We start from the raw sequence: 27999 nt of genomic DNA, 5'->3' as shown, positions 1-27999 counted from the left end.
ATCCTGCTTCCAACCCAACCGTGAGGTCAGAGGCCGCGGCCATTGTAACGCGACTGAACGTCAGCGCCTCAGACCCGCTGCGCCCTTCCCAGCGTCACCGCGGCCGCTCGGCGGGCCCCGCCCCCCGCGCCCCCACCCCTGAGCCCTAGCCCCGCCCCTGACCCGCCACTTCCCTAACCCCGCCCTGCACCCCGCCACCTGACCCCCTCCCCGCCCCTCCAGTCCGCCCTCCGCCCCCGCACCCTGCCCGCCCCTCCTCCCCCACCAGAACTGCGCCCGCCCAGCAAGCCCCAGAAGCGTCTGGAGAGTTCTGGGAGGGCGGCGCCCAGGGCGCTGATTGGCCAGAGGGAGCCTGGGGGCCGGGCGCGCCGGGAAGCCCCTGGAACCTTCCCGACCCGCCGCCCCGCCGAGCCCCGGATTGGGCGAGCGCGGGCGGGGGGCGGGGCTCGATGGGGGTTATAAGGGCAGAGCCCGCCCCAGGGAGCAGCGAGTCTGCCACGACCTGCCCGCCCCGCGCTCTTCCCGCCGGTGGTCGCCGCCCGCCTTCCGCAGCCCCGCAGCTCCGAGGACCGGCCTCCGCAGCCCGCGGCAGCCTCCCGCTTCGGAAGAGACCGCGCTTCCCGTTCCCGTTCCCGTTCCCGTTCCCGGCCGGGACCGCCGCTTCCAGGAAAGGCCGAGCCCCAGCGCGGCGAGAGAGCAGGGCGCCGGCATGGCTAAAACCACGGCCATCGGCATCGACCTGGGCACCACGTACTCGTGCGTGGGGGTGTTCCAGCACGGCAAGGTGGAGATCATCGCCAACGACCAGGGCAACCGCACCACGCCCAGCTACGTGGCCTTCACCGACACCGAGCGCCTCATCGGGGATGCGGCCAAGAACCAGGTGGCGCTGAACCCGCAGAACACGGTGTTCGACGCCAAGCGGCTGATCGGCCGCAAGTTCGGCGACGCGGTGGTGCAGTCGGACATGAAGCACTGGCCGTTCCAGGTGATCAGCGACGGCGACAAGCCCAAGGTGCAGGTGAGCTACAAGGGGGAGACCAAGGCCTTCTTCCCCGAGGAGATCTCGTCCATGGTGCTGACCAAGATGAAGGAGATCGCCGAGGCGTACCTGGGCTACGCGGTGACCAACGCGGTGATCACCGTGCCGGCCTACTTCAACGACTCGCAGCGCCAGGCCACCAAGGACGCGGGGGTGATCGCGGGGCTGAACGTGCTGCGGATCATCAACGAGCCCACGGCGGCCGCCATCGCCTACGGCCTGGACCGCACGGGCAAGGGGGAGCGCAACGTGCTCATCTTCGACCTGGGCGGGGGCACGTTCGACGTGTCCATCCTGACGATCGACGACGGCATCTTCGAGGTGAAGGCCACTGCCGGCGACACCCACCTGGGCGGCGAGGACTTTGACAACAGGCTGGTGAACCACTTCGTGGAGGAGTTCAAGCGGAAGCACAAGAAGGACATCAGCCAGAACAAGCGGGCCGTGCGGCGGCTGCGCACCGCCTGCGAGCGGGCCAAGAGGACCCTGTCGTCCAGCACGCAGGCCAGCCTGGAGATCGACTCGCTGTTCGAGGGCATCGACTTCTACACGTCCATCACCAGGGCGCGGTTCGAGGAGCTGTGCTCGGACCTGTTCCGGGGCACGCTGGAGCCCGTGGAGAAGGCGCTGCGCGACGCCAAGCTGGACAAGGCCCAGATCCACGACCTGGTGCTGGTGGGGGGCTCCACCCGCATCCCCAAGGTGCAGAAGCTGCTGCAGGACTTCTTCAACGGGCGCGACCTCAACAAGAGCATCAACCCCGACGAGGCGGTGGCCTACGGGGCGGCCGTGCAGGCGGCCATCCTGATGGGGGACAAGTCCGAGAACGTGCAGGACCTGCTGCTGCTGGACGTGGCGCCCCTGTCGCTGGGGCTGGAGACGGCCGGGGGCGTGATGACTGCCCTCATCAAGCGCAACTCCACCATCCCCACCAAGCAGACGCAGATCTTCACCACCTACTCGGACAACCAGCCGGGCGTGCTGATCCAGGTGTTCGAGGGCGAGAGGGCCATGACGAGGGACAACAACCTGCTGGGGCGCTTCGAGCTCAGCGGCATCCCACCGGCCCCCAGGGGCGTGCCCCAGATCGAGGTGACCTTTGACATCGACGCCAATGGCATCCTGAACGTCACGGCCATGGACAAGAGCACCGGCAAGGCCAACAAGATCACCATCACCAATGACAAGGGCCGCCTGAGCAAGGAGGACATCGAGCGCATGGTGCAGGAGGCCGAGAGGTACAAGGCCGAGGACGAGGTGCAGTGCGAGAGGGTGGCCGCCAAGAACGCCCTGGAGTCCTACGCCTTCAACATGAAGAGCGCCGTGGAGGACGAGGGCCTCAAGGGCAAGATCAGCGAGGCGGACAAGAAGAAGGTGCTGGACAAGTGCCAGGAGGTCATCTCCTGGCTGGACGCCAACACCCTGGCGGAGAAGGAGGAGTTCGAGCACAAGAGGAAGGAGCTGGAGCAGGTGTGTAACCCCATCATCAGCGGACTGTACCAGGGCGCGGGGGCCCCCGGGGCTGCTGGCTTTGGGGCTCAGGCCCCCAAAGGGGCTTCCGGCTCTGGCCCCACCATTGAGGAGGTGGATTAGGAAGTCTTTCGCAGACTGCTCACAAGTTTGCTAGGAGAGGGATGGGATGCAAGGGTTTGCATTGCCTTAAGTGTTTGCCTTTCAGCAACTCTGAACTTTGGGGATTGTTTGCAAAGTTGAATTGTGTGTTTTTGTGAAGTTATGAACTTGCTTTTTCCCCCTTGGTGAAATGTAGAGATGCGCTTATACTGCCACCTTTTGTCCTTTTTTGTAATACTCATAACAAACTCGTTTTTCCCCCCCCAACTGTTTACTTCAAAGTAAATAAACTCGAAATAAGTTTAGCGATTTCTTGTCTGTCTCTGTTTTATTTTGAGGTCAGAAGGGTCTTCAGTGTTTGTGTTTTTTATAAAATCTAAAATCAATGGTAATTTTCCTCTTAGAAAAGGTTAGGAATCTAACAAATAAGAGTATTAATTGCATTGTGATCTCTTTCTTTTAGACAAATGGTTTTCTTAGGAGATCAAAAATAAAACCTGCTTGGAGGCAGCCAACCAATGATTCTCTCATCGTTGATGTTTCTATCCCTCTCCCTTCTCGAAATCAATAAAAAAAAAAAATTTAAATATATTTTATTGATTTTTTACAGAGAGGAAGGGAGATAGAGAACTAGGAACGTCAATGAGAGAGTAACATGAACCAGCTGCCTCTTGCACACCCCCTACCGGGGATGTGCCCGCAACCAAGGTACATGCCCTTGACCGGAATCGAACACGGGACTTTTCAGTCCACAGACTCTACCACTGAGCCAAACCGATTTCGGCAATAAAAAAATTTTTAAACAAAAATAATAAATTAAACCTGCTCATTTACGGTGGGTTGGGTTTATGGGTGCACAAAAAATAAGGGCTACTGGCATGGGTACCTCAAGATGGGTGGAGAGGTTTGACCCCATGGAAAGGTGGCCTCAAAAGCGACTTGGGGCTATTCCTGAACAGGCAGAGGAGAGGCAATTAGATGGGAAGGTCATGGATAGTAATCTCTATAAGTACATTTGATATATGGAAGCCCTGGTATTTAATCTGGATTCAACATCAAAGAGGACTGGAGGCTTAAACTAGCAGTCAGGAGGTGTGAGTTCAAACGCCGGATTGCTCAGTCATGCACAAGGGCATTAGCCACTCTGATCCCTATTATATTGTTCATTCTCACCTGAGGAAATTTTCTCATTGATTTTTACAGAGTTGGGGGCAGGGAGAAACATGATTTGAGAGAGACACATCAATCAGCTCCCTCCTACACATACCCCAACCAGGGCTGGGATTGAATCTGCAACCCAGGTTCTTGCCTTGACCAGGAATCAATCCCGAGACCCTCCAGTGTGCTGGCCCACGCCCTAACCATTGAGGCACGCAAGCCAGAGCTACATCTTGTATTTTTAAAATGAAAGGGTTTGGCTGATGCCTCAGCTTATAGTTATTTATGAAAGGATGCTGAGAGAGAAATGCCACATTTCTAGCAGTAGTTAACCACATTCTGAGTGTACCGCTGAGTACCTTAGAGAGGCCTCATTGAGAACTGGGTGCCTGAGAAGGACTCCAATGTCTGAGTGCTTTTATGTGCCAGGTACTGGGGCCTTGTATGTTTACTAACCCTCGTTCCACCACACTAAGTTTACGTGGTATTTGACTTTCACGGGTGAGCACATGGGGGAACTTAAAAGTACTCGCTTACCTAAAATTATTTAAAGGTTAAAAATAAGCACCAGTTCAGCAAAGATGTTGAACCTGGACTCCTAATCAGGTTTTGCAGGCTTTGGCCACGGGGCTTGTTTGTGCATGCCTGGCTCTGGGTTACGCCTCGGTTTCACAACCAGCCCCCTCTACCTTCTCTCTCCCGTCCTAAACCAGTGTGCCAGGTAAGCGGTAAATTGACGACCGCGGTTTGGAATTCGGTCATTTGGAAGAGGGAGGAACTTGCAGTCCCACACCGGGAGTCCTTCAGCGGCTCCCTTCCCCTGAAGATGCTTCAGTCCCAGCTGCTTGCACCCTAGAAGTAGTCCTCACAGCCTTCTTGTGGAAAAGGCCTGGCATTTGCATTTGGGGATTTATTTTTATTTTTATTTTTTTTAAATATATTTTTATTGATTTTAGAGAGAAGGAAGAGGGAGAGAGATAGAAACATCCGTGATGAGAGAGAATCATTGATCTGCTGCCTCCTGCAAGTCCCCTACTGGGGATCAAGCCCACAACCCGGGCATGTGCCCTTGACTGGAATCGAACCTGGGACCTTTCAGTTCGCAGGCCTACGCTCTATCCACTGAGCCAAACCGGCCAGGGCTGCATTTGGGGATTTAAAAATCATTTGCATTTGGGGATTACAAAGATCTTTTAGAACTAGATTGAGGTGATAGTTGCACGACATTGTAAGATGTACTGAATACCACTGAATTATACACTTGAAAATGTGTGTGTGTGTTTTTTTAAATATTTTAAATTGATTTCAGAGAGGAAGGAAGAGGGAGAAATGGAAACATCAAAGATGAGAGAATCATTGATCGGCTGCCTTCTGCACGCCCCTTACTGGGAATTGAGCCCGAAATGAAAGTCGGGCATGTGCTCTTGACCAGATCCAACCTGGGACCCTTCGGTCCACAGGCCAAGACTCTATCCACTTAGCCAAACCGGCTAGGGTGAAAATAGTTATTTTGTGTCATGTGCATTTCACTTTAACAATAAATACAGTACAAAAAAATTGTATCAACATTCCATAAGAGCACTTTGTGAGCTTATGTGTATCTCAAAGCTAACAAGCCTTTCACTAGATACTTGCCTTTGAGGGAAATCCAGTGTCAGGGAATGGCCCTACAGGCAGACTTTGCTTTGTAAGTTTGTGACTGGAAATCTAAGAGGTGCTTAGGCTTCCAGGCTAGCTTATAAAAAGGCACAGTTAACAGTGAGAGTAGTTGAACCCAGCACTGTGGACACTTAGCCACTCATAAATCAGTCTTCCTGGGGATGTGCATTTGCGACAGGACCCTCAGAACTGCAGGGGCCTCTGTGACTGTCACTGCAGGCAACAGTGACTTTTCAAGCCAGCTTGGGGTGGAGGGAGGGAGGGGCCTGGAACATGATAGAGAAGGCCAAGGACCCACCAAACACCTTTGTTAAAAAAACAGAGCTTGGGCCCCAGCTGGATTGGCTTGCAGAGTGAAGGGACCTGGATTCCAGTTCAGCCAAGGGCATATGCCCGGGTTGTGGGCATGATCCCTCATGGGGGGTTCAGGAGGCAGCCAATCAATAATTCATTCTCGTCATTGATGTTTCTCTCTCTCTCCCTTCCTCTCTGGAATCAATAAAAATAAATTTTTAAAAGAAGAGAGAGAGAAATCGAGCTTGGCCTAGCCAGTTTGGCCAGTGGATAGAACATAGGCCTGCAGAGTGAAGGGTCCCAGGTTTGGTTCCTGTCAAGGGCACATGCCCGGGTTGCAGGCTCCATCCCCAGCAGGGGCCATGCAGGAAGCACCCGATCAGTGATTCTCATTGATGTTTCTATCTCTCTCTCCCTTTCCTTTCCTCTCTGAAATCAATAAAAATATATAAAAAATAAAAAGAAATAGAGCTTGGGAAATCTGAAATAACCTTGGAGAAAAATACAGTTCCTAGGGCTAGATCAGTCAAGGTTATTGAGTAGGTGTTTTATTAAGAAATAAATATAGCCCAGCTGGTGTAGCTCAGTGTTTGAGCATCAAGCTATGAACCAGGAGGTCACGGTTTGATTCCCAGTCGGGGCACATGCCCGGGTTGCAGGCTCCATCCCCAGCAGGGGCCATGCAGGACACAGCCAATCAATGATTCTTATCATTGATGTTTCTATCTCCCCCCTCCCTTCCTCTCTGAAATCAATAAATAAATATGAAAAATAAATATAAAATGTTATTGGCTGCATTTCCTTGCACTGAGTACTTTGCAAATAATCACGTTGGCTCTGGCTAGTGTGGCTCAGCTGGCTGGAGCATCTGGTGCACTGGGTAGCTGAGGTTTTGGTTCCCAGTCGGGCACATACCTTAGATGCAGGTTCAGTCCTTGTCAGGGGCACGCAGGAGGCAACCCATCAATGTTTCCCTCCCACATTGATGTTTCTCTGTCTTAAAAAATCCTATGTAGCCGAAACCAGTTTGGCTCAGTAGATGGAGCGTTGGCCTGTATCCCTTGGTTGTGGGCACATCCCCATTGGGGGGTGTGCAGGAAGCAGCTGATCAATGTGTCTAACTCTCTATCCCACTCTCCTCCTCTCTATAAAAAAATCAATAAAATAGCTGAAACTAGTTTGGCTCAGTGGATAGAGCCTCGGCCTGTGGACTGAAGGGTCCCAGGTTCGATTTCGGTCAAGGGCATGTACCTTGATTGCGGGCACATCCCCAGGAGGGGGTGTGCAGGAGGCAGCTGGTCAATGTTTTGCTTTCATCGATGTTTCTAACTCTATCCCTCTCTCTTCCTCTCTGTAAAAAATCAATAAAATATATATTTTAAAAATAAATAAAATATATATATTTTAAAAATCCTTTGTAATAAAAGCCTAATATGCAAATCAACCAAAGGGCAAAATGATCAGTCGCTAAGGCATGCAGGAGCTGTCCCCAACCCACAGGCCCCAGGCCAGTCAAGATGGGTGCCCACAGGCCCCTCCCCACCCCAATTGCCCAGCTGGTCATCCCACAAATCAGCCCTGATTGCTGTCCAGGGCTAGGGACCCTTCCCATATACGAACTTTGTGCACCAGGCCCTCCAGTTTTTAACAAACACACACACACACAAATCACTGTGAGCCCTAGCTGGTTTGGCTCAGTGGATAGAGTGTTGGCCTGCAGATCCATCCAGGCCAAGGGTACATGCTGCGGTTGTGGGCTCGATCCCCCCAGTAGGGGGCGTGCAAGGAGCAACCAATCAATGATTTTCTTTCATCAATACCTTTGTGAAAAATACTACCACTTTAAAAAAAAATCACTTTGTAAGCTCAAGGAGGCTGAGGAAATTGTAGCATTCGCAGGAGGTTCTGCGTGCCATCCGGAAGGAGGTGATGTTTTGGGTAGCAAAAGAATTGTGGGAGGAGCTGTGCCTCGAGAAAGAAGTTATTGTAGGTGATGAGACAATTTTAAAATGGAATACCTTCCCTGATTCTTTTTTTTTTTAAATCTATTTTATTGATTTTGTACAGAGAGGAAGGGAGAGAGAGAGTTAGAAACACCGATGAGAGAGAGTCATCAATCAGCTGCCTCTTGCACACCCCCTACTGGGGATGTGCCCGCAACCCAAGGTACATGCCCTTCACCAGAATCGAACCTGGGGCCCCTCAGTCCCCAAGCCGACGCTCTATCCATTGAGCCAAACCGGTCCCGGCTGATTTTTTTTTTTTAATGTGGCTGATTTCATATGCCTTTGAACTAAGATATTGCTTAATTAGTAATTTATAATAGTAACTTACTGTTAGTCCTGATATTTAACAGGCTTCCGTAATAAAAAATGCAGAAAATAACCAGGCCCTGCTGGCTGGCTCAGTGGTTGAGTGTCAACCTATTCAGGGGTCTTCAAACTACGGCCCGCAGGCCACATGCGGCCGCAGAGGAGTCTGATCCGGCCCGCCAGGTTTTTTGGGCAGTGAGCGCAGCCGAGGTGTTGCAGTAGGAATTAGTAGTTCATATAGTCCGGCCCTCCAGTTCTCTGAGGGACCGTGATCTGGCCCCCACTTTAAAAAGTTTGAGGACGCCTGAAGGTCCTATATGAACCAGGAGGTCACTCTGTGACTCTGGTCAGGGCACATGTGGGGAGTGTGGGCTGGGTCCCCAGTGTGGGGAGTGCAGGAGGCAGCCAATCAATGATTCTCTCTCATCATTGATGTTTCTTTTTTTTATTTTTTAAAATTTCTTTATTGATTATGGTATCACATAATTGTCCTCATCCCCCCATTCCCATCCCAAACCCCTCCCCACATATGTTCCCACCCCCCTCACTATTGATGTTTCTATCTCTCCCTCTCCCTTCTTCTCTATAAGCAACCAAAATACATTTTTTAAATGCATAAAATATACCCAAACAAAATTACTTTATAAATGTGAAGGAAGTGGGCTTTGGGTAAGAGAGGAAACTGGGCTATTTCAGGTGAAGAGCACTGCTGGCGGTTTTCTTTCTTCTTTTTTTTTACAGAGAGGAAGGGAGAGGGATAGAGTTAGACAAATCCATGGGAGAGGAACATCAACCAGCTGCCTCCTGCACACCTCCTACTGGGGATGTGCCCGCAACCATGGTACATGCCCTTGACAGGAATCAAAGCTGGGACCTTTCAGTCCTCAGGCCGACGCTCTATCCACTGAGCAAACCGGTTAGGGCGCTGCTGGCGCTTTCTGAGGGGCGAGCCTTCCCGAAGGAGTGAGCACCCATCACTATCGCCCGCCCCGCTAACCGGTCGCCCTCCCCTGCGGGCCGCGCAGTCAGTGGAACGCACCTGCCCAGCCCCGTCCAGCACCGCGGGAGGAGGGCGCAGCGGGCGCGGGGCGGGCACAGGGCAGGCGCGTCCGGAAGAGGAGCCGCTCCAGGGCGCCCCCCTCGGGAGGCCCCGGAGCCGGGCGAGGTGGCGGCGGGAGAAGCCGGCGGCCCAGTCCGGCCGCAGCGCGCCGGGGCCCGGGCGCCTCCCATCCCCGTGTGGCCACCCCGCGCCTCCGCTCGGGTGCGTTACGCTCCCAGTGGTTTGTCTGACACACAGGCCACCGCGAAAAGCAAAGGTCTCCTTTTCTCGGCTTCTTCAATCACGATTTGGGGGGGGGGGGGGGGGGCTCAAAAACACAAGACCGGGTCCTAGCCTCTCTGGCTCGGTGGATAAGGCGTCGGCCTGCGGACTGAAGGGTCCCGGGTTCGATTCTGGTCCAGGGGCACATGCCCGGGTTGCGGGTTCGGTCCCCAGTGGGGGGCGTATGGGAGGCAGCCGACCAATCATCTCTCCCACCATTGATGTCTCTATCTCTCTCTCCCTCTTCCTTCCTCTCTGGAATCAATAAAAACATGTTTTTAAAAAAACAAAACCACACACACACATTCACAGGACCGCGCAGGCAGCTTGTGGCCCACGGCGGGTGCAGAGGGGGGAGGGGATGCCGGGGCGGAGGCCGGGAGGAAGGAGGCCAGGCGGAGGCGGGGAGCGGGGGTGAGGGGGTGGGATGGGGGTGGGGCGGAAGCTCCTGGGGCTTTCGGGCTGTGCCTGGAACTTTCTGGAGTTTTCTGGCCCGGCAGGCGGGCACGGACTCCTAGCACACGCCTCTGCAAACAAACCGCACCACCCAAGACTCCCTCCCCCAGCCCGCCCTCAAACATAGAGCTGAGTCACGGCTCCACAATTAATTCCAGGGGAGTCTGTGAGCCTGAGCCAGCGGCCTCCCCATCCTGTTAGCAGGGAAGGGCAGGCGGGGCGGGGGCAGCTTGTGGGGATTGTCCTGAGTGAAACCTTTCCAGGAGGGGAGACTGCGGGTCACTAGGCGCCGGCAGGGAGCCCCTAATGCGCATGTCTCTGACAATTCCCCTTTCAGCCCCTTCTCTCCTGGCTGCTTCCAGAGAAGGAAGCCATGGGCCCGTGGGCCAGTGTCGGCAGGATTTCAAATAGGGAGGGTAAGGGCGAGCAGGCTCAGTCACTGGTTCTCTACTGCCTGCCTCCATGGCCAGGCCCAGCCTCCCAGCTCCCATCCTATGTGCTCATCTTCGAAAGGAAAAGATTTGGCTGAATGGCCTCTGCCTGGAAAGCGTAAGGCCGTCCCTACAACAAACCAGAAGCAATGCCGTGGTCCTGGTGCCCGTCCCCAGCCCTGTGAGAGCCTCAATGAGAATGACTGAGCGGTCTCTTCCCTCAGACCTGAGAATAGGGGACCCCAACCAAGGGAGAAGGCAGCAACCTTTGAACACTAGCTCACAGGCACTAAACTAAAGGCCTTACAGTCCTACCAATCATATTTTTATCATCCTGTGAAACCGATGCTAACTGTATAGAGATACTAGAGGCCAGGGTCCCTCAGCCTGGCCCTCTCACCCACCCGGATTGGGGCCCAGCAGGGCTGGCCGGTCAGGGGGAGGGACCAGACCGAGGGAGGTTGGCTGGCCAGAGGAGGTTGGCTGTGGTAGTGCACTGACCACCAGGAAGCAGCTCCTGCATTGAGCACCTGCCCCCTGCTGGTCAGTGCGCATCATAGCGACTGGTCAACCGGTCATAATGGACGCTTAGGCTTTTATATATAGATATGTAATTTAGTTAACTTCTGAATATTTATTTGCTAAAAAATGAAAAACTTCAACAAGGAAGTAGTGTTCAGGCACAACGTAGGTCTCCCCCATCCCAGGCCTTTCTCCTCATGCTGCCAGAAGTGCACAGGGTTCCCAGGCCATTGGAGTTAACTGAAGTCTTTGCTATTGGGTTAAAAATGTCCGACTCCAGCCCAGCTGGCTGGCCCAGTGGTTACCCATGAACCTAGAGGTCACACTTCAATTCCCAGTCAGGGCACATGCCTGGACTGCGGGTTTGATCCCCAGTGTGGGGTGTACAGAGGCAGCCAGTCAATGATTCTCTCTCATCATTGATGTTTCCCTGTCCCTTCCTCTCTGAAATCAACAAAAATATATTTTAAAAAAATGCTTGGCTCACCTAAGCTGGTTTGGCTCAGGGGATAGAGCATCAGCCTGTGGACTGAGGGTCCTGGGTGTGAATCCAGTTAAGGGCGCATGCCTAGGTTGTGGGCTCGATTCCCAGTGGGAGGCGTGCGGAAGGCAGCCAACCAATGATTCTCTCTCATCATTGATGTCTGTTTCTCTTTACCTCTCCCTTCCTCTCTGAAATCAGTAAAAAAAAATTTTTTAAATGCTTGACTCTAGGGTTAATATCTTCTTTGCTTTTTTTAAAAATATTTTTTACTGATTTTTTACAGAGAGGAAGGGAGAGGAATAGAGAGCTAGAAACATTGATGAGAGAGAGTCATCAATCAGCTGCCTCCTGCATGCCCCCCAATGGGATGTGCCTGCAACCAATGCACATGCCCCTGACAGGAATCGAACTCGGGACCCTTCAGTCCGCAGGCCGATGCTCTATCCACTGATCCAAACCGGATTCGGCTTCTTTGCTTTTTTTCTGGATAAGTAGTATCATGCCATTTTTTAAACAAATAAAATTGAAGAAAAACGGTGCTGTTTGAGAATCTATAGGAACAAGAGAGGAAAATAAATGTTGTAACTACAGAGGAAGGTCTCCCTGCCCCACACTTCCTGCCGCAGGCAGCAGCTTCCTGGCACTCCCTCCCAGTCCCGCCCTACGAGGACCCCACAGCCCATCCAGCGTGGAGAACCTGAGCCTTACTCCTTCCAACACCAATCCTGATGACAGCCTGTGGACGAAGAGAGGGCTATGCAATAATCCTGACAAGCTCCGGGGCTGCCACGGCAGGCTGACGAGCTCAGTGACCAAAAGTCTGGTCACAAATTCCTCGCTGGGCAGCTCACAGCAGCGAGGCCTGTCTCAGGCCGGTAGCTTCCAGCTTCCTAAAGAAAGCTCCGTCCACTGTCCTTCTACATTTGTTAACTGAAAAACAAACATTGAAACCTGTAAAGAATTTTTGTGAGTTTATTTGAACCAAACTGTTGACATATGCCAGGAAGCAGAACCTCAACGGATTGAGATAATGCTCCGGAGAATGGCGGGTTACATTTCTATATTTATACATTGCAATCAAAGGAAAGGGACGTAGGTGAGTTACATGAAATTCATTGGTGATAGATTAGGGAGGTGGGACAGAGCGAAGAGGGGAAACCTCTGGGATAGGGTAAAAGGTGAAATGATGGACATGAGCTTCTTTCACAGAGATGGATACAGGATACTCTTAACAGTCACATGTGTCAAACACAAGGCCCGCGGGCCAAATCCGTCCCGCCAGGCCTTGCAATGTGGCCCGCACCGAGCTGTCATCACTGCACTCCGCTGCGTTTCCATCACAATGACAGTTTATGACTGTTCAGTAAACCATTCGGCCCGCGATTTAGGCTGGATTTTAGATTTTGGCCCCTTCTCTGATTGAGTTCGACACCCCTACTCTAACTAATTAAAAGTTAACAATTACCTTGATAACAATAACAATGAGGGAATGTCTCGAGGCCATTTGCTGTGCCCTGAGGGGTCTGGAGTAAAAAGGAAGTTACAAGTTACCCAGACATCTCACAGATGTGTTATCTTAGAGGCAGGAAGGCAAATGGGCTCAGGAAAGAAGATCAAAGTTGATCTTTGTCAGGTGAAATATGGGTCTAGGACAGGACTACCCACTGTAACCTGTTTGTAGTTGGATGTTTAATTTTCAAACCGTCTTTTGTGGTCATCTTAGGACTCTGAGTTTGCAAGACTGCCACGCAGGCCTTCCCTGAGCTTGTCAGGTTAGCATGTGGCTCTTTTCTTTCACACATTCCCCTTTTGGTCATAAGTCAATCCAAAGGATGCACTGATGACCAACCTTTTGGTTGGATAACGGAGTCCCACGGCGCTAGGAAGGCTCATTCCTAGGATGTCTCAGTGTCAGCATGTCTTGCTGAACCGGTGGACCACTGGGGATGGGGACAAGACCATAACCTTAGATGGCATTTAAGGTAGAATTATATATTTTAAAAAGGCAGATAGCTGAAACCGGTTTGGCTCAGTGGATAAAGCGTCGGCCTGCAGACTGAGGGGTCCCGGGTTCGATTCCGGTCAAGGGCAGGTACCTTGGTTGCAGGCACATCCCCGATGGGGGGTGTGTAGAAGGTGGCTGATCGATGTTTCTCTCTCATCGATGTTTCTAATTCTCTATCCCTCTCTCTTCCTCTCTGTAAAAAATCAATAAAATAAAAAAATTAAAAAGGCAGGTAAATGGGAGGCAGTCAGATCCTATATGTCCTTATTAAAAAGTATTCTGGATCATTTCTAATTTTTGAGCCACCATGATCCACGTCTTTTTGCTATGTGTCTTATGTTTTGCCTTTCTGCATCTGATATAACATTTACATATCATGGACAAAAGTAACAATAGTAAACCAGTAACAGTGATCAGGAACAGAAGATGTCTAATACTAGACAAGGAAAAATCTAAAGGGAACAAGCATCCCAGCCAACTGAGAAACCCTTTACATGTATTATCATAATTTTTTTATTAAGCTAATTATATGTTTTCCTCCTTCATCCACTGTCATTTGTACTTTATGATGTTTGGCCAGAGGAATTGAGACTCTCTACTATTTCATTAGCTAGAAGCTCTAATTTTCTTCTGGCCGGTTAGTTCCCATAAAAATGGCTTCCTGGGGAGGAGTTCAATTTCCCAATACATTGGTTTTTCAGTATCACTATTATCACAATTATCACAGATTTTATGAACATCAGGCAATGTCATTCTGCCTATAATTTCAGTATTACATCTTATTCTAGTATTATTTAATGTAAACTTGGTGATATTACAGTAAAAATTGCTTTTAACCCTTCCCAGCAAAAACACCCCTTTCCTATATACTATATGTTGTTATTCATGGGGGTATACACAATAGGCCAGGACTGGGTGAATTCAGTATCCAAATGGATTGGGGGCATAACCATTCACCTTTCCAATTTTCACAGACAGTGAGATGGGTTCCCATTGTTTATTATTTTTAAATATGGCCCATCTACTTCCCATTGGAAGTATTCTAGTATTATTGAGGATGGTCCTTACACCAGCCAGTTGAACTACTGGGAATTTTAAGTTTAGGGTCTAACTGGCACCTGGGCTTTTAAAAACACAATATTGTAGAACACATTTTTCTTTCTTTCTTTTTTTTAAAATATATATTTTATTGATTTTTTACAGAGAGGAAGGGAGAGAGATAGAGAGCTAGAAATGTTGATGAGAGAGAAACATCGACCAGCTGCCTCTTGCATAACCCCTACCGGGGATGTGCCCTCAACCAATGTACATGCCCTTGAATCGAACCTGGGACCTTTCAGTCCATAGACCGACGCTCTACCACTGAGCCAAACCGGCTTGGGCCTAGAACACATTTTTCATTTAAATTTTTCCAAATTCCTGGGTAACCATATGAGTCCCATAAGTGTCTGGCCTAGGCTTCTGCAGGCATTATAGTTGGCCATTGTTTCACAGCCACTTCAGATTCCATTTGCATTAGCATAGACAACAGGCCCTGTTGTGTTAGGGCACAGGCCCGTTCCCATTGTTGGGTTTGTGCATGAGTTTTTATAGTCTGTCGAGTCTGTTCTATCCATGAAACTAAGGCTTTACTGTCTTTCCATGCTGCTTCCCATCCTTTCCCTTCTTCCTGAAACAGCATTCCCTCTGTATGACCTATTTGAGATAAAAACCTTTTTCTAATGAATGACGTTCTTCATTAGCTGCAAGCTCAGCTTGCCCCAGGACACCAAGGCCAGCCCCTACTCCTCCAAGAATTCCTGTTTTGCTTCTTTTAGGGCCCAATGTTGTTGGATCCACCAGCAATGTTGTTGCCTTTGGGTAGCTATGGATTGAGAGCAGTTAGGGTATACTGAGTGGACCCAAAAATGTTGAGTTTCCCATGCCATAGTTAAATGGGTGGAGGTGACCCCGAAATGAGCTAGAGTTTGACTATTCTATAGGGCTTCCCACAAGCGTCCAGGACGCAAGGATGGGGGAGTGGTTACAAACATCTCTACCCACCAAGTAATGCCACTAATTTCTGAAATGGGGACCCACTGATTTCTTTCTTGCTTCACAGACATCCATCCACAAGAGCATGGCTGGTGAGTCAGAGGACAAGATATGCTATGACAGATAGAACAGGCTGCTGCAAGCCTTTGGCCATCATATCCAGGTGTTTTTCTTAGCTTTTCATCATCCATCTCTATAGCTATACAATATTCATCCAGGTTAGATCCATATACAATTCTACCAGTGGAATTATCAGGGAGGTGTTCTTGGAGGTATTTGCTTAAGGTGGGTCCTTTATAGTAGATATAGCCAGAAAAAAATGTACCAAAGCTTATATTGATACTAGGAGAAGACCAATGTGTGGCTAACAAAGCATTGATTTCACTATCATACCTGTAATCAGAACATCATTGTGTACTAGGTGGGAAAGATTAGCAGGTATCCAAGTTAAAATTTTCATATCTAATAAGGGAGGAGGTCTGGGGAGGCAGATATTATTTCCACTAGGGAACCATAAGGATAATAATAATAATATGAAAATCATTTTATATACATTCAACCAATAACAATCAGATGATATAAAAACAAGGTTTAAGCAGTATCAGTTTATGAGCATACAGGCCTTGTTGACGTCATCTTGGGATAGCTGTCTGCCTTGGTGGTCAGCGACTTCTCTTCCTCGAAAGTTCTCAGTTGTTTCTTGTCCTTGAAAAGTCTTTTTTTTTTTTTTTTAATATATTTTATTGATTTTGTACAGAGAGGAAGGGAGAGAGATAGAGAGTTAGAAACATTGATGAGAGAGTCATCGATCAGCTGCCTCTTGCACACCCCCCACAGGGGATATGCCCGCAACCAAGGTACATGCCCTTGACCGGAATCGAACCCGGGTCCCCTCAGTCCCCAAGCCGACGCTCTATCCATTGAGCCAAACCGGTTTCAGCCTTGAAAAGTCTTGATCTCTGCTGCAGACGGAGATGGCATCAGAGATGGGAGTAGACGTCCATTCACAGACAGGTACATTTTTTTTTTTTTTAAATATATTTTATTGATTTTTACAGAGAGGAAGAGAGAGAGAGAGTTAGAAACATCGAGGAGAGAGAGTCATCGATCAGCTGCCTCTTGCACACCCCCTACTGGGGATATGCCCGCAACCAAGATACATGCCCTTGACCGGAATCGAACCCGGGACCTTTCAGTCCCCAAGCCGACGCTCTATCCCACATGTGTCAAACACAAGGCCCGCGGGCCAAATCCGTCCCACCAGGCCTTGCAATGTGGCCCGCACTGCGCTGTCATCACTGCACACCGCTGCGTTTCCATCACAGTGACAGTTTATGACTGTTCAGTAAACCATTCGGCCCGCGATTTAGGCTGGATTTTAGATTTTGGCCCCTTCTCTGATTGAGTTCGACACCCCTACTCTATCCATTGAGCCAAACCGGCCTCGGCACTTTTTTTTTTTTTTTTTAAATATATTTTATTGATTTTTTACAGAGAGGAGGAGAGAGGGATAGAGAGCTAGAAACGTCGATGAGAGAGAAACATTGACCAGCTGCCTCTTGCACACCCCCTAACGGGGATGTGCCCGCAACCAATGTACATGCCCTTGACCGGAATCGAACCTGGGACCTTTCAGTCTGCAGACTGATGCTCTACCACTGAGCCAAACCGGTTTTGGCAACAGGTGCCTTTTTTAAACAAGAAATGTGAATCCATGAGCTAACTCCTTTAAGTTTAGGTGCACATGGGTTAGTTAGTAATACCTGGTAAGGTCCCTTCCAACGAGGTTGGAGAGAATCTTTTATTTGATGTGTTTTCCAATACAGCAAATCTCCTGTGATCTTTGAAATCTTCGTCTCCCGCGAGTGCACTGTGAAATGAATCTGTTACCAATTTATCAATTTCTTTAAGTTGGTTAATAAGCCCTTGACAATAATGTAAAATGTCTCCTTTTAGTAAAGTTGGTTCATATGCTCCTTCATCCAGATGCATAGGGCGACCAGTGACTATTTCATGAGGAGAAAGCTTATGTTTACCAAAAGGAGTAGATCTCAGGTTGAGGAGTACTATAGGGAGAGCTTTTGTCCAGGGGAGATGAAAGGCTTCTGAAATGTTGGCTAGTTGAGTTTTGATTATACCATTGGTACGTTCCACCAGTCCAGAAGACTGGGGATGATAGGCCAAATATTACAGATGGATTTTATTATTTGCCCAGTGAAATGAGTCCCTCGGTCACTATGCAACTCAGAGGGAATTCCCCAATTAGGAATTATTTTTTCTAGTAACAATTTACCAACTGTTAAGGCTGTTGCTCTCCTGCAAGGGAATGCCTCAACCCAGTGAGAAAACATACAAATCATCACCAATATATATTTGTAACCTTGTAATGATGGCATTTGGATAAAATCCAATTGCCATATCTCAAATGGGCCCAAAGGAAGTGGGAAGTGTCCTTGGGATCCATGGAGTGGTTTTCCTGGGTTATATTTTGGACAGATAGAGCATTTACTGTACACTTTATGAGCTACCGTAGGAGAAGGTTTCCAGTAATATTGTTTACCCCATATCATCTTTTCAGGACCCCAATGTGTCAGCTCATGTACATGCTGAAGTACAGGTAGTTAGGCCCCTACAGGTAAAATAGGTTTCTGATTGGGTCCAAGCCATATCTGTCTAGGTCAAAAGTTCCCCTTTTTGTTGCCATATTCTCTTTTCGTCTTCCATGGGTGTGTGTTGAAACTGTAAAAGATAAAAATCTTTTATTGATTTAATAGGAAGTAAAGAACATTCTCAAGTCTGGATAACTTGACTGTTCAATGCTGCCTGCTTAGCTGCAGCATCAGCAAAATGATTTCCTTTCACTTCCATGGTGCTGGCTTTAGAATGCCCTGGGATTTTTAAATTTTATTTTATTTATTTTATTTTATTTATTTGTTTTTAAATAAATCTTTATTGTTCATATTATTACAAATGTTCCTCTCTCCCCCCCAATTGCTCTCCTCCACCAGGTTCCCACCTCACCCTCTGTCCTTTCCCCACCCCCCATTGTCCTCATCCATAGGTGCACAGTTTATGTTCAGTCTCTTCCCACATTCTCCTCTCCCCTTTTCCCCAAGAATCGTCAGTTCACTCCCCTTCCATACCTCTGATTCTATTATATTCAACAGTTAATATTGTTCATCAGATTTTTTTTAAATTTCCTTGGTTTTTAGATTCACTTGTTGATAGTTACGTATTTGTTGTTCATAATTTTTCTCTTTATTTACTTTCTCTTCTGAAAGAACCCCCTTCAGCAATTCATATAATTCTGGTTTGGCGGTGATGAACTCCTTTAGCTTTTTTTTTATTAGTGAAGCTCTTTATCTGGCCTTCGATTCTGAGTGATAGCTTTGCTGGGTAGATTATTTTTGGCTGTAGGTTCTTACTATTCATCACCTTGAATATTTCTTGCCATTCCCTTCTGGCCTGCATGGTTTCTGTTGAGAAATCAGCTGACAATCGTATAGGTGCTCCTTTATAGGTAACTACCTCCTTTGTTCTTGCTGTTTTTAATATTCTCTCTTTGTCTTTTGCTCTTGGAATTTTAATTATGATTTGTCTTGGTGTGGTCCTCTTTGGATTCCTTTTGTTTGGAGTTCTGTGCGCTTCCTGGACTTGTAAGTCTAATTCTTTCACCAAGTGGGGGAAGTTTTCTGTCACTATTTCTTTCAGTGTGTTTTCGATATCTTGCTCTCTCTCATCTTCTGGGATCCCCATAATTCTGATGTTGGTTTGCTTGAAGTTGTTCCAGAAGTTTCTTACATTATCTTCAATTTTCTGGATTCTCTTGCCTTCTTGCTTCTGCGGAGGAGTGTCTTCTGGCTCTTTATGTTCCAAATCTTTGACTTGATTCTTGTGATCTTCCATTCTGTTTTTAGGACTCTGTATAATATTTTTTATTTCAGACAATGTATTCTTTATTTCTTGTTGACCCCTTATTATTTCTTGTTGATTCTTTATTAATTCTAGTTGATTCCTTTTCATATCCTCATAGGTCTTATCGACCTTTTCTAGGAAATTCTTGAAAAACCTTTTAAGCGTAGATTTGAACCCTATATCCAGTCGCTTTTTGTCCTCCATTTCTTTCGTTTGTGATCTATTTCCTTGTCTCAGCATTTTCCCAGCTTCCCTGATGGGGCGGAGTATCAGGGTGGAGCCTACGGCCTGGCTTCAGTCAGCCCTGCCCTATGCGGCTCTTGAGTCTCAGTATTCCCCAGGGTCCTTCAGTACTCACTACAAGCACCTCTGAGAGAAAGGTGCCCTCGATTTTCGCCTGCTACCAAACAGTCTAGGCTCTCCCCCAATGAGCCCGGAACTGGGGTTCAGTTCAGTTGGAAGTGGAGCTGGAGGTGGTGTTGAGAGCAGACAGGGGCTTTTGTCTCCTTCCCGCCAGGGCAATCCCGTGGCACAGCCAACTGTCCTTTCTCTGTGAGCAATGTGCGCGCCTCCAGGACCTCCTTTTGCTGTTCCCCCGGGGTTCCGCCTTACAGCCCGGCTCCCTCTGTGTGAGCCTGGATCCCCGGGGTCTGGCCTAGAACTGGGGTTCAGAGCAGTCGGAACTGGGGCCCAGCCCAGTCCGGAGCCTTGGTCTCCTTCCCGCCAGGGCAATGTAGCAGCAGAGTCAACAGTCCGTCCTCTGCGTGCAATGTGAGCGGCTCCGGGGGCTCTGCCTTTCACCGCTCCCCTGGTATTCCGCCTCACAGCCCATGCTCCCTCTCTATGAGCCTGGGTCCCCACGGTCTGGCCTAGAACTGGGGTTCAGTGCTGTCGGGTCTGGGGTTCAGCACAGTCGGAGTTTTATCTCCTTCCCGCTAGGGAACGGCAGCCAGGCACTCAGCTGCCCCTCCTCTCCAGCTCCGTCCTCTCCACGCGCACCGTGTGTCTCTGTACCGTAGGCTTTTCCAGCTCCTCCGTTCTTCCTTCTGGTTTTCTCCTTGCTTCTCATTGTAGAATTTCCAGTCAGTCAACTTTCCTGTAGTTCTGGGTAATGTCCATTTTATTTATTTATTTATTTATTTATTTATTTATTATTATTTTTAAAAAATATATTTTATTGATTTTTTACAGAGAGGAAGAGAGGATAGAGAGTTAGAAACATCGATGAGAGAGAATCATCGACCAGCTGCCTCCCGCACACCCCCTACTGGGGATGTGCCCGCAACCAAGGTACATGCCCTTGACCGGAATCGAACCTGGGACCTTTCAGTCCACAGGCTGACACTCTATCCACTCTATCCACTGAGCCAAACCGGTTCTGGCTTAGTTGTATTTTATTGAAATTGTTGTGTGTGGCTGCGGCCATCTTGGATTCTCTCTGTGCTGGGATTTTTGTAATTGCCAATTGTTTTGGTTGCTGTAAGGCATCTAAAAGTTTTGCTGAAACTGGTTTGGCTCAGTGCATAGAGCGTTGGCCTGCAGACCAAAAGGTCCCAGGTTTGATTCCGGTCAAGGGCATAACTTGGTTGCAGGCACATCCCCAGTAGGGGGTGTGTAAGAGGCAGCTCATCGATGTTTCTAACTCTCTATCCTCTCTTCCTCTCTGTAAAAAATCAATAAAATATATATATTTAAAAATAATAATAAAAGAAAAGTTCTGCAACCAGGTTTCCTTTTTTTTTTTTTTTTTTTTTTTTTTTTAGGTTTCCATTTTTTATGGGCTGCCCAGAGGAAGTTAAGAAGCCTTGCTGCTTCCATAACATTCCAAAGTCATGAGCTACACCAAATGCATAGCGACTATCAGTGTAGAGATTGGCTACCTGACCTTTAGCCAATTGGCAAGCCTGAGTCAAAGCAATGAGTTCAGCTTGCTGGGCAGAACTGATTCCAGGCAGATAAGAACTTTCAATTATATCCACCATGGAAGCTATGGCATATTCAGCTTGGAAATGTCCTTGTTCATCCTTTTTTTTTTTTTTTTTTTTTTTTTTTTTTTAACCATATGAGCTAATTTATCTAACAAGATTAGAAAAAGAAGAGTTAGATAAAAATCCAACCCCACACGAAGGTGTCTTGAGACAAACAGCTTTAATGGAGGGCAAGGAGACTGTTGAGACAGTTTAGGGAAGGCTTTCCACTACGAAAGCTTGAGTTCTCTGGAAATGTGATTGCTTAAAAAGACAAAGAATGCAACTTGAAAATAAATATATTCACAATCTGTAGTTACACTCTGCTTACTACCCCCACTTCCGTGGGGAGGGCCTAAGAAGCGCAGTGAGTCTTTAAAATGCCACAATGTGGAAGTATCTGCAATGGGAACACAGGAAGAAAGAAATCCTTTGATCACGAGGTGTCCTCCGCATCGCCACGAGGACTTGCTTATTTGGCTGGATCACCCTTTTTCATTCTGAATTTTAGTGCCAAAGTTCTTTCAAATACACCAATGTTTGAGGAAACAAAGAGGTAAATATATGCACAGTCCACAACATAAATCTATATCCTTGCAAGCTTAAGGTAGTAAATATAATTTAAAAGAGTCTACTTGGTCATTTTTAATGCATAAGAATAATAAGACCCTCATTTTTAGATAGGATCCATCTGTGAGCCAAATTAAGTCAGCATTATCAATAGGAGTTTCCTGTAAATCATTCCTAGGAGTAAGAAGGTGGTCAGTAAGTAAAACACAGTTGTGGGTGTCTCCATCCTGTAAAGAGGGTAACAACATGACAGGGTTAAGGCGATTGCACCTAGTTAAAGTAATATTAGGTGCAGAGAGCAGGAGTACTTCATAAGAAGCCAGTCGACTGACAGAGTAGTGTTGAGTGTGATGAGAGTTCAGCAAGGATTCAACAGAATGAGGAACATATATAGTTAAAGGGGAGCCCATGACTATCTCTTCTGTCTGTTTACATAACAAGGCTGTAGCTGAGATGGCCCTCATGCAGGGAGGGAGCCCTTTGGCCACTGAGTCTAGTTGCTGACTATAATACCCTATAGGTCTATGGTGGTCTCTGTGTTTCTGAGTTAGAAAGCCTAAAGCATTGCCCTTACTTTCATGTGTGAAAAGGAAGAAGGGAAGTTTATAGTTTGGATGCCCCAGAGAAGGGGCATTAGACAGTACTTCCTAGAGTCTGAACAGCTTGTTTCCCTTCAGGGTTCCACTGAATGGGATCAGGTGTGTCTGACTTTAACAAGGCATAGAGAGTCTGGGCTACCAATGAAAAGCTTGGAACCCAATTTCTACAGTATCCGGGCAAGCCCAGGAATCCTCTAAGCTGCTTTTTTGTTTTTGGAAGAGGGAAAGATAGGATTCCTCTAAGTCTTTCTGGGTTAAGCAATAGGCCATGCTTTGATACGTGGTGGCCAAGGTATTTTTCTTGAGTAAGCAAAATTGAAGCTTATCCTCTGAGACCTTATGTCCCTTTACAGCTAGTTGTTGTAGTAAGTAAATTGTGTCGTTTTGAGAGTCTAGTAATGTCCTAGAGCATACAAGTAAATCATCCACATACTGAATTAGAATGGAATCTCTAGGAAATTTAACATCACTTAGATCAGCTTTTGATATCTGGGAGAAATAGGTGGGACTTTCTGTATATCCTTGGGGCATCACAGTCCAAGTAAATTGTCGATCTTCCCAAGTGAAAGCAGAGAGATATTGACTGTCCTTTTCTACAGGAATGCTGAAAAAAGCACTACATAAATCTATTACTGAAAAGTATTGGCAGTCCTCAGGAATAGTTGGTAATAAAGTATGTGGGTTTGGAACCACAGGGTGTCTGGGACTAACTACCCTATTTATAGCTCTGAGATCCTGCACAAATCTCCACCCTTCCCCATTTGGTTTCTTTACTGGAAAGATAGGAGAATTACAGGGACTTGTACATGGAATTATAAGTCCTCTTTTTAAGTAACATTGTATAATGGGCTTAATTCCAGCTAGTGCATCAGGTCTTAGAGGGTATTGGCGAATATTAGGTAAAGGCAAAGTACTATCAATAGTTATTTTAATAGGAGTTGCTAACTCAATCTTGCCAATATCTGTACTGGAAAGAGCCCAAAGTTGCATTGGAACTTTTTGCAACAAACGTTCAGTTTCAAGATTATTTTCCTCTGGTGAAAGTTCCTTTAAAATCATTATTTTCCCAATGGGTTCAGTATCTGATTCATTTAGTTCTAAATACATTTCATATATCTTTTTTGGGAAAAAGATATATGAGCATCATGGGTTTCAAGAAAATCTCCCTATCAGGTGAATTGGGACTGATTTGACCAGTAAGAATATATGTTGCCCCGTAACATCCCCTAGTTGAAAGGGGATGGGTTCTGACTTAAAAACAGTCATTGGTTGGTTAGACACTCCTACCATTTGTACAGAAGCTTTGCTCCGGGGGAGAGGGAAACTTAGATGGGTAGGGTTAAGAACGGATAAAGTGGCCCCAGTATCCACAAGGGCTTTAGTAACTTCTCCTTTTATGATAATTTCAATTTCTCCTAAAGTATTAGTAAGGAGAAGGGGAAGTACCCTCTCATAGTCCTCGGAGCAGCCCTATGCTTGCTTCTGTCTGTTTTCTCTTTTCAAATCCCATTTCAGTTTTCTACTCTTTCTTATGGTGGCCTGGCTTTTTGCAGTAAAAACAGACTCCTTTCTCTCCTTTTCTTAGAGATTTTGGAGAACTGGCTTGGTTGCTTAATTGTTGGAGCTGCAAGTTTATAATTTGGGTAACTTTATCTTTTTCTCTCTTTTGGATAGTTTTAGATAGCTGATCAGCCAGAAGAGCCAGTTCATCAGCATGGGTAGTCTGCCAGTTCAATTTATGTTGTTTGATCAGAGCTACAAGTTCTTCATCTAGTCCTTCCAAAAATGCCAAATTTAGTAAGGGGTCATTTTGATGATCCTTGAAACTGTCTGGCAATAGACCTGAATATCGTTTGAAAGTCTTTTCAAAATGTTCAAAGAAATCATGCACTGGTTCATCAGGCTTTCTTTTACATTGCTGGGTCTTGGTCCAGTCCATTCTCCGAGGAAAAACTTCAGGTATGGCTTGATAAAGCCGGTGGGCCAATTCCCTGCATTTTTCTCTGTCTGTCTCTTTCTATTTTAAAAAATCATCTACAGCCGAAACCGGTTTTGGCTCAGTGGTAGAGAGTCGGTCTGCGGACTGAAGGGTCCCAGGTTCGATTCCAGTCAGGGGCATGTACATTGGTTGCGGGCACATCCCCGGTAGGGGGTGTGCGGGAGGCAGCTTGTCAATGTTTCTCTCTCATCGATGTTTCTGGCTCTCTGTCTCTCTCCCTTCCTCTCTGTAAAAAATCAATAAAATATATTTTAAAAAAAATCATCTACAGGAGTATTCCAGCGAACCTTATTCAGCCATTCTGTTGCCTTACTCTCAAAACCAGTAGGTATATTACCCTGTTTCCCCGAAAATATTAATTTTTGCTCCCAAAGATACGCTAGATCTTATTTTCAGGGGATGTCTTATTTTTCCATGAAGTAGAATCCGGTACACATTTATTGTTAAATGAAAATAAAGGAAATTCATTACCTGTATACGGTACGGTAGTACAGTAGTTGTCAACACAAACCAGACAAACTGTGAATCCTACAGTATCAAGAATTTACTCATTTATCCAATGACAATCATGTCATCATCTTCTGGAACATCATCATAACAATCCAATTTCTGAGTTTCCTGTTGAATTTCTTGTGACTCCATTTCTTTCAGAATCAGTGAAGCAAATCTCTTATGTTTAGCCTAGAGGGGATCTTATTTTCGGGGGGATGCCTTATATTTCACTCGGAAGGAAACCTGTAAGTAGGTCTTATTTTCGGAGGATGTCTTATTTTCGAGGAAACACGGTAATTGGAACAGATCAGAATAGCCAGGATCATATGTTCTAACAGTTAAATCGAATTCTTTTGCAAACCCATCAGGATCCTGCAGAGGGTCAGGAAAATCTTTAGCTAGGTTTCTTATTTCTGTTCTAGTCCCCTCTACCTGAAACAGGCTTTTCCCGGAAAGGAGCTGTTAGAATTCTTGAATCATCTTTCTCTGAGTCTGTATTCTCAATTTCCCCTAGATCAGCAGGGAATGGTGGTTGAAGAGAAGTAGAAGGAGGAGGAAGAGAGATGGAGGGCAAGTCTGCTCAAGGAAGCTCAGACAGCAAAGGTATAGCGGAGGAGCAGTGAGAGAGGGAGGAGTGGGGTCTTGGCACTTACTTGCTTCAGTGGCCTTCTTCAGTTCAGAGGCAGTCTCCAAAATTTTCTTATTGATGTCTTGTAGGGGAGATATTTTATCCAATCCTCCCCTAGAAGCCTCTAATTTCCAATCAAGATAAGCTTTCCATTCATTTAATTTAATTTTAGAGCTAGCTAATTGAGCACGCAGAAAAATCAATTTGGGGTGTCAAAAGTTCCCCACTCTGGCCATTTGAAGTTGGTATCATTTTTAGTTAAATTTTCCCATTTTTGTAAATACTTGCAAGTTGAAATTCCATATGAATTATACATGTACCCTGCTGGAGTGTTAACAGGGGCTGGGATTCTTGGGGTTTAGCAACCTCAGAGGTGCAATTTCCCATCTTTAAAATTTATTATTATTTTTTAAAATATATATTTTATTGATTTTTTACAGAGAGGAAGGGAGAGAGATAGAGAGCTAGAAACGTCAATGAGAAACATCGACCAGCTGCCTCCTGCACACCAGGGATGTGCCCGCCACCAATATACATGCCCTGACCGGAATCAAACCTGGGACCTTTCAGTCCGCAGACCGACACTCTACCACTGAGCCAAACTGGTTTCAGCTAAAATTTATTATTATTATTGAATATCTGCAGAGTCTGAGCAAATCTTTCTAGGGGTGTCATGTGGTGGATTGCAAACTGTACTGCTTATGGGATGAGCTCCATGAGGCTGTCACCCTCATGTCGCAATTCAACCCTCTTACTTGCCTCGGTTTCCCTCCTGCTGTCTAAAACAGCCAGAGGGCTGGGGCGCTGGCTTACCAGGCCTTATGGGCGCTCCCCCGGACCAGCCAGTCAGTTAATTACAGCTGAGTTGGAATTTCCCTCTGGGGCTCCTTCAGTCGTGAGGGATGACCTCTGACACCTCCACAAGGTTCTTAGTGCCTAAGAGCATCAGAGAATCGGGCAGGAGGGAGGATGTGCCCCTTTATCTTCGGAGCTGAGCGAGTTTAGCAAAGGTTTTTTGCTCAGACTCTCAGAGAGCAATTCCAATTGAAAAGCCAAAACCAAAACCAGCCACCTGTTTTTCCTCCAGTCTTGCCTTAACCTGGGTTCTATTAACCCTTAGTCTTAGCTCCACCTCCAGGATTTTAAACACAGCTCAAATAAAGTGAGACCCTCTACCAAAACACGGTAAGGTCCTGGATCCAAGAGACCGCTCACCAAATTCACCCAACGTCCTCCTGGCCTGGGGCTTATACATCCCGACCAATGATACGTGAACAGGGGCCTTTTTTAAAGGTGGACAGAGGCTAGCCAAGTAGGAGAAATCTGATAAGAAGGTAAAATCCTGAGCTGACCTGGTACGGGGTTTATACGTCCCGGAGGCTCACGTGGAAGAGAGGAAGGATCATGGGTCAGGCATTAAGTTCCCATGAAATAAAAATCATTGAAACGGGAGAGACAGCCCTTAAGGAGGCTTCCCGTCCCCCCTCGGTCTGTTCAGTTTCCATTGACATTCCCGAGGAGCCTAAACAAGAAACTTCTCCCTCGGATACTGATCCCTCTAAACTGCCCTCCCCCCCACCTCTAACATTTATCCCTCCCTCATCTCCTTCTCCACGAGACACTGCAATGATCAGGCTGCCCTAGAGGAAGAAGCCGCCCGATATCATAACCCCGACTGGCCTCTCCTCGCCTCCGCCCCCCCCTCTTCAGCCCCCTCCCTATCTCAAACCCCTTCCCTCCAGAGACCCCTTCCTGGCCCCAATTTTAGAGCCATTCCACACCCTCCCGCTTGCTCGGATCACATCCGTCAAGCTAAAGTTACCCTAACTCAAGAGGTCTCATCCTTAAAAGAAGTTCTCCAACTAAAGCGTGAGCATGTTCAACTCATTAAAGAAATCCAAGCCCTTGAGGCTGAACTCACCACTTTAACTCCCGCCCCTACAAAAACTACTGAAAAGAAGCCCCCTAAACCCTCTAAGCCCAAGCCCACTATCCATGCCTTCCCTGTCACCCACAGCCAGAGCCCCATAACCCCCTCAGAAGAGCAAGAGGAAGAAGAGAAAGACCCTCCCGATTCCCAGAACCAAGATCAAAACTTCAGACACAGATGACCCTGTCCCAGATCAGCCCCAGGCTAAAGGCCAAAAATACCGCCGCTTAAACCTTAAACGTTTAAAAGATTTAAAAGCACCCCGGAGCCTGCTGGATCCCAGCACCGAGGCCCGGTCCGCAGGGCGGCCCTGGTGAGCTTCTTTGGAATCCTGCTAATATTGCCAAGTGTGAACAGAAAAAAAACATTGAAACCTGTGAAGAATTTTTGTGAGTTTATTTGAGCCAAACTGTCAACATATGCCAGGAAGCAGAACCTCAAAGGATTGAGATAATGCTCTGAAGAATGGCGGGTTACATTTCTCTGTTTATACACTGAAATCAAAGGAGGGACATAAGTGGGTTACATGAAATTCATTGGTGATAGATTAGGGAGGTGGGACAGAGCGAAGGGGGGGGAGGGGATCTCTGGGATAGGGTAAAAGGTGAA

The 27999-nt window shown here is 47.4% G+C and overlaps 2 protein-coding genes across 3 annotated transcripts in view; both read left to right on the top strand.

Moving 5' to 3' along the window:
* The first annotated feature begins 498 nt into the window (after nucleotides 1-498).
* Nucleotides 499-27999, top strand: part of LOC118705544 (heat shock 70 kDa protein 1) — a 34835-nt gene continuing 7334 nt past the window's right edge. The window contains 1 exon segment of the mRNA XM_036414397.2: nucleotides 499-584. The gene's annotated coding sequence lies outside the window, so the exon portion shown is untranslated.
* LOC118705413 (heat shock 70 kDa protein 1-like) lies at nucleotides 560-17343 on the top strand. 2 transcript variants are annotated; one of them, XM_036414181.2, is made up of 3 exons: nucleotides 574-2516; nucleotides 8791-8799; nucleotides 17333-17343. In XM_036414181.2, coding segments are annotated over exons 1-2 (1809 nt in total). In that variant the 5' UTR covers nucleotides 574-709; the 3' UTR covers nucleotides 8793-8799; nucleotides 17333-17343. The 2 variants fall into 2 exon arrangements, with proteins under 2 accessions (XP_036270076.1, XP_036270074.1); XM_036414183.2 differs by lacking the exons at nucleotides 8791-8799; nucleotides 17333-17343 and having other exon boundaries at nucleotides 560-2921.

Source organism: Pipistrellus kuhlii, unplaced genomic scaffold (genome assembly GCF_014108245.1).
Source record: "Pipistrellus kuhlii isolate mPipKuh1 unplaced genomic scaffold, mPipKuh1.p scaffold_m20_p_5, whole genome shotgun sequence".
NCBI classification, from domain to species: domain Eukaryota; kingdom Metazoa; phylum Chordata; class Mammalia; order Chiroptera; family Vespertilionidae; genus Pipistrellus; species Pipistrellus kuhlii.
This window is presented reverse-complemented; position numbering and strand designations above follow the sequence as displayed.

Coding starts and splice junctions, on each gene's coding strand:
- LOC118705413 (XM_036414183.2), top strand. CDS start 710: ATGGCTAAAACCACGGCCATCGGCATCGACCTGGGCACCACGTACTCG.